At 41.2% G+C, this 6,321-nt stretch overlaps 1 protein-coding gene across 1 annotated transcript in view; it reads left to right on the forward strand.

Annotated features, from left to right (window-relative positions):
* LOC136846844 (serine/threonine-protein kinase fray2-like) overlaps positions 1 to 5,049 on the forward strand; it is an 84,269-nt gene extending 79,220 nt beyond the window's left edge. Inside the window, exon 10 of the mRNA XM_067118113.1 lies at positions 4,724 to 5,049. Within this exon, the coding sequence (XP_066974214.1) occupies positions 4,724 to 5,049 (326 nt within the window). The remainder of the gene's footprint in view (positions 1 to 4,723) is intronic.
* Positions 5,050 to 6,321: the final 1,272 nt, after the last annotated feature.

A 6,321-nucleotide genomic window follows, 5' to 3' on the forward strand; every position in this document is an offset into this window, starting at 1 on the left:
TTTACATTATTCGACGATTGAAACCAAACTTATCCAGTTCCTTTGAATACTATTAGCTCCTTGCGACGCTGAAAAAATCGCTAGTTTTATTGTTTCACCTGTATTTAAATCAGGCCATCAGATCGCCCCTTCCATGACAATAGAAACGACAGAGGTCAAAAGCTTACTGGAATCCCTAAGAAGCTTTGGAGCCCAGAAGGATGAAAAAGATTATCATTGCCAATTACGGTTTGAAGGGGAAGGTTGGTTTCCTTCGTCAATGAACTCTTCGATGCACATTCCATGGCACAACACATTAAGGAGCCCAATGTGGAGGTTAAATATATTTTCCCAGCCCTTTATAAAAAAGTAGACCTTTGCAAGGCAACTGAAGTGTCATTGCAAAATATTTGGAGGAAGAAGACATCGTTCCTATTTGACATATTTCAAATTCAAATTCAAATTCATATTCAAAACGTTATTCATATGAATACAATCGTAAATATATCAAACAACCATTTTCAAACAGTGTGAAAAAATTGCCTTTGTGGACAATACAAAGTGAGAATTTCTTAAGTATTATTGTTAAAAGATGACCTTTTTCTTTCTTTTTAATTTGTGGAACTCAAAATAACTAAGTCATTGCCCCTGCAGTTTTGATTTACCTTCAATTTTAATTAGTACCAAACAGCAAAAGACAATTTAGATTCCCATACCAATATAACACAAAATAAAATAAAAAGTATAGCAATAAGGAACTTTTGGTTTAACTTGCCGAGAAGATGTATACTTGCTTCTCCAAACTGAATTAAGAAGAAGAAGAAGAAGAAGAAGAAGAAGAAGAAGAAGAAGAAGAAGAAGAAGAAGAAGGAGAAGAAGAAGAAGATGGCGAAATGTTACATCCAATCCCGAAAGAGGAAATAAACTAGTTTTATGAAACTGAAAACGAAAAGAGAATAATTCTGTCGAAACCCATGACAGCGCGAGAAAACGCACCTTAGCGAGGAAAAGTTCAATGTTCTTATCATGAATTTATTAATGGAATAAGCCAAACAGATATAACCAACGCGAAAAACAAAAAAAAAAAACAAAAAATAAAGGAGACAAAGACTGTGAACAGGATATTTGGAAACAGCCTGACTTATAGTAGAGTTTCTTGGGTGACTTCTGGAACTGAAGTCTCTGTCGATAGAAGGAGAATCATTCTAATAAACAGTAAAAAAGTTCGTGGACGTAGCTAATGGCAGCACGGATATCAGATGAATGAAATGGAATATAAGATTTAGGCCAAGGGCCAAGCACTGGGACCTATGAGGTCATTCAGCACTGAAAGGGAAATTGATAGTAAGAGGTCTGAAAGGTGTAACAGGAGAAAAACCTCGCAGTTGCACTATGAAACAATTGTTAAGAGAGGCTGGAAAGTAAGATGGAAGAAGAGAATATGAACGGAGTACCCACTAAAGGAGTGAAAAGAGTTGCACTAGGGACAGAAGGGACGCTTAGACCTTAAGTAATAGCCACAACAGACCACGTGAGGTGCTCTGATAGATGCTAACCACTTTAACTATACGGGGAGCACGGATATCGTCCCGTTGAACGAAGATTTTGTTATTAATATCACATATATGGAGTTGTGGGGTGGAATGAAATGATGAATGTTCAATATTCTTCTTTATAAACATATTAATGCAATACCTTCTAACTTATTCATTTCTAAAAAAAAAAAAAAAAAAAAAAAAACGAAATAGATAATACAGATACTCAGTATACTTACTTACAAAACAGTTTATAAACAGTTTTCAAATAATGAATGTGCGTCACAACTAGAATTCCGATCTCAGAAAGAGATTAACTTGGAGAATTTCCCTCATCAGCGCTTCCTGGTTTCATACTGGGCCATGCGAGGGAGAAATGCTATCCTCTTGGATCATGCGCTGCATGTCAAGAAAAGTGGCAAGGCACTTTTCCTGCTCACCATATCTAATCATTTATTCATTTCCACTTTGAAAAGTGAATTATATTCTAATTCTGTTGTCAATCGTATATATATATATATATATATATATATATATATATATATATATATTTTTATAAATATTTACGCTGTTCGCCCTCGAACATTTAGGGATAAATATCAGCCAACTGAGACAGGGAAATTGCTTTGTCCACGATAGGTAGCATTTAGTATTTAACCCCATAGGCTGGAAAGTTTGTAAACAAAAATATGTTAGGGCATTAGGGACCTAAGCCTCAGAGAGGGTTTGCTCAATGACCCCTAGTTATGGTGGCCCCTTAAGCTTTTTATTCTGCATTCCTTGATACGCTTTGTCAAAGTCAGATTGCACGGGGCGATAAAGTCCTCACTCTGGAAGAACAGGCGAGGTCCAGTCAGTGAAATCAGCGGTCACGGAACCAGAGGTGGCAGCTGCGTGCGTCTTGAGCGATATTCTTTTATTCTTTATTTACTTTCTCTCCTACGACCATGCTAATTAGTGAATTGGGAAGACTGCCCAGAATACGACTCTGGGGTCCTAGTTTGCGCGACTCATTCACAGTAAGTCCGATTCTTGTTGAAGCAGTCGATTGACTAGTTCTTTCTGTATTTCACATTTTTCTTTGTTTTTTCTTCGCCAGCCACCACTTAGAATATGTGTTCACAACGTAGATTAAGCTAATTATTTTATTGTTAACTTCAACCCCATTATTCAGTAAAATACCTAGGATTTAGGGTAAAGCAAATCAGGTTAAATCTCGATGCTTTAGTTTGCCCGCGTCGAATGTTTGGAAGAACACGTTAAGTTTAAAATCAAATTCATCTCAAATATTCTTTATTAGATTAATAACCCTTAACTGGCGACCTTTGGCTAATTAACGTCTGTCTTTGAGGTTAGCACTTGGCTTCAAGTGGCAGGATTCACGTGTAAATCTTAGTTTGCAGGCGTAAAATTGTAATTAGATAATACATGATCGTGGTTATCTTACGTAACATTGGCGACTCCTTGCGTAGAATCGTCGACACAGAAAGAATCTGGAAAAGGAAATTAAAATTACATTAATTCAAAAAAAAAAAAAAAAAAAAAAAAAGATAAAGTCAGATATCGAACTCCATTTCATTCTTTGGAAACAAGGAACGAATAATAATAAGCAGTAAAAGTTAGTTATAATAACAAGTGTAGCGAAAATTGTGTAGGAAAGGGTGCGTCGAGCAGAGAGTCATAATTTATGTAGTTAAGACAAAGGGCATTTACGTGTTGGACGTGGAAGAAGTCGTTCAAGTAGCATGTCTTAAGGCCGGAAAAGCGGGAGCCTGTTTCATATGCACAAAGTAATTTAGAAAATGTAATAAGCAATTCCGATCGTTATTGTTTGCATATAGCGGGAATCATTCAAAGAAACACGTGTCAGTGAAGTAGCGAGCAGAACGGGAAGTAAATAATTGTATCGCAAAATACATTTTTCAGTAAAGTAAATTGGTCGTTCCAAATCACGCCGATATTCCATTGTTTGCAGGGATGTTTCTGTGACGATAACAAGACAAAGTTGTTTTAGTAATTTGGTTTCCACACATCGTAACGTAAAACGCGCTATGCATGATTGGTATATTTAAAGTAAAATCTGGATACACCATTTGTTACATTATTTGAATTTGTGCTAAAAGAAAATACCACGCCCCTTGTGATTTGTTTTGAAATTATTCGAACTGTTTGTGAGAGAACCTTGGCCATTTGGGGTTTCCTTAGCAGGCCGAGGTTGTTTGAAATTTAGGCCTACTGGACAGCAGCATACCATCTCATGACCTTGTTATTGTGACATCGACTCTGCTCCCGCCACTCTTGGGGCATATATTTTTTTGCTTTTAATGTGAACCCACCTCCTAATATCTTAGCTAGAAAAACCAAAAAGATAATTTAGGCAGAGAAAGTTAGGCCTTAGTTAGGAGTAATAACAGAAGTTTCTATACGAATACCTACTATAAAATCATATAAAGAGAATTAAAATTTCACGATACGACTTTTGTGTGAAACAAAATTAAGATAATAAAGTAATCCCTAAGGAAATGAGGCAGCGCATCTATATCATTTATTAGATCCATGCCATTGTGCATATAAAATCTTTGTTTACATGTTCTCAAGCAGCAAGAAATTCAGCTGACTGAAAATCTCTCTCTCTCTCTCTCTCGTCATTCAAGTAAGCATTCCTAACCTTAGTGTACGTGGCCTCTTCAAAGAAGAAACTGGCCCGACACTAGAGCTAATTAAATCGAATACAATAATGAAATAAAAAGTACCTCTGTCCACAATAGATGAGGACAAGTTAAGAGTAATTCGATATAGTGATAAACTGTCGGTCCACGAGTGAGGCCTCTATCAGACCAGAAGCAAACAGTAGTTTTCACCTCTGAAAGAAAGGGCCAGCCGTTGCGGGTACTGGGGCCAGCCACTCTGAGGATCTTTAAGAAAAAAAAAAAAAAAAAAAAAAAACCCAAATTGCACTTTATTCCACCAGTGCCAATAATTTTGCCGCCTCATCATGAATAACCTCTCTCTCTCTCTCTCTCTCTCTTGCCTTCCTTTCTCTCTCATTCGATTGTTGCACTCTGCAGAGGTGTAGGGTGCCTTTCCTCCCCATATAAGCCTAGTTGGACTCCAGTAGAGGTCCCTAGGAACATTATTTCCTGAATTTGCCACTAAAAAAGAAAGCGAGGAACACAGAGAAGGTGTAACTACAGAACTAACCTGCACAGTGCCTAGGGATACTGAGTGCCACCAGTGTAAACCTGTACGGCACACCCAAACTACAGTGCCACCTTTGAAAGATTGCCACGTCATTATTGAAGAGACGCTTCCTCGCTGCCCCGTCGCCCAGTCGAGCCCGGTTAGGCGCCCTTCCCCACAGAGACCATGGCAGCGGAGCATTATAAAACTTTCACCAAGGCGCAGGAATGGCGGCGGGTCTCTGCGACTCGGAACTTTGCCTGGGTTAAGGAATAAGTGGAGCCGACTTGTAAGCGGGAGAAAGGAAGAAAGACTCGAGCAGAGGAAGTATGAAGCCGGAGCAGAGGAAGTATGAAGAAGAGCGAAGGTGTATGAAGCGAGCAAGGCAATGTAGAGAGGAAAGAAGAGAAGAAGAAGGAGACAGCATAGTTCTTGCAAACTGAGTTGGCCCTAAAGGAGAAGGAGCTCGAGCTTGAGGCGAAAATGGAAGTCTGAGCTATGTGTTTTAGCCATCAAGCCTCAGTCCTACACCTGCTGCATCAAACGCTCAATTTCGAGCATCAATTCCCTAGTCCCCAAGTGGACTGAGGACAGGCCAAGCATGGCTGGAGGAGATCGAGGCTCTTTTAGATAACTACAGCACCACAGAGACGGAAGAGCCTTAATACTAGCCAAGCATGGAGGGAAAAGCCAAGGCAGCACTTCAGCTCACTGGAGAAAGAGCCAGAGAGGCAGCATGTGAAGTTCATGGAGTCATTACCAAGGCCTGCAAATAACCCCAGAAAAATGGAGACAACGGTTCCGAGTCTTGCCAAAGAAGTCAGCTGGTCTTGGACAGAATGGGCATGTCACAGAGCCCAGTCCGATGCGCGCTGGTTCGACTCCCTTGGCCTGCCTGCGGCGTTTGAGGTCTTTTCAATGGACCATGCTGAAGACCTTTTTAATGTGCCCAGGGCTTGCTGTATATCTTAACGATAAACAGCCCTCCACACTTATGGAAGCTTGTCGCATGGCTGATTCGTGGGAAACCTTCAATCAGTCGCATAGCACCTCTCAGAAGCGAATCATCCCTCCGGCCTACCTCTCGAACTCCACTCGCCCGAAGAATGGACTGCCTAGCAAGACCCTGTGCAACTATTGCAAGAAGGGGGCCACGCTGAAGCTGAGTGCCGATACAAACTCGGCACTAATAAGCAGCCTAACCCTACCAGCCAGAACTCCGCTCCCGATTCATCCGCTCAGCCCTCTCCTCCAACAGTTACTGCAGGCCACCGAGCCCATCCAAAAGGCCCGCAAATCCTGTGGGGCTGCTAGCCACTACAATGCTGGATCTCCGGCCTGTCCACATCATGTCCCCACCACCAAATTTGTCAACCTAATCAGCACTTCATTTTCTGCTGCTGGTCCGCACCGGATCCTTTACCCCGAGAGACTGAAACCCGGTTCATCTCGGTGGCCCCTCTTCAGAGCACTAGCCTGCCCGTGACCCTTCCGGTCACAGTAGACACTGCGGCAGATATTAGCCTGATCGCCAGGGCCCAAGTGCCAGTCGGTGCTGTGGTTGACGAAGAAACGCGGTGGGAAATGAAGTGGATAGAGGGCCACACCATCACCGTTCCTACGGTCC

The sequence above is a fragment of the Macrobrachium rosenbergii genome, chromosome 15 (genome assembly GCF_040412425.1).
Source record: "Macrobrachium rosenbergii isolate ZJJX-2024 chromosome 15, ASM4041242v1, whole genome shotgun sequence".
NCBI classification, from domain to species: domain Eukaryota; kingdom Metazoa; phylum Arthropoda; class Malacostraca; order Decapoda; family Palaemonidae; genus Macrobrachium; species Macrobrachium rosenbergii.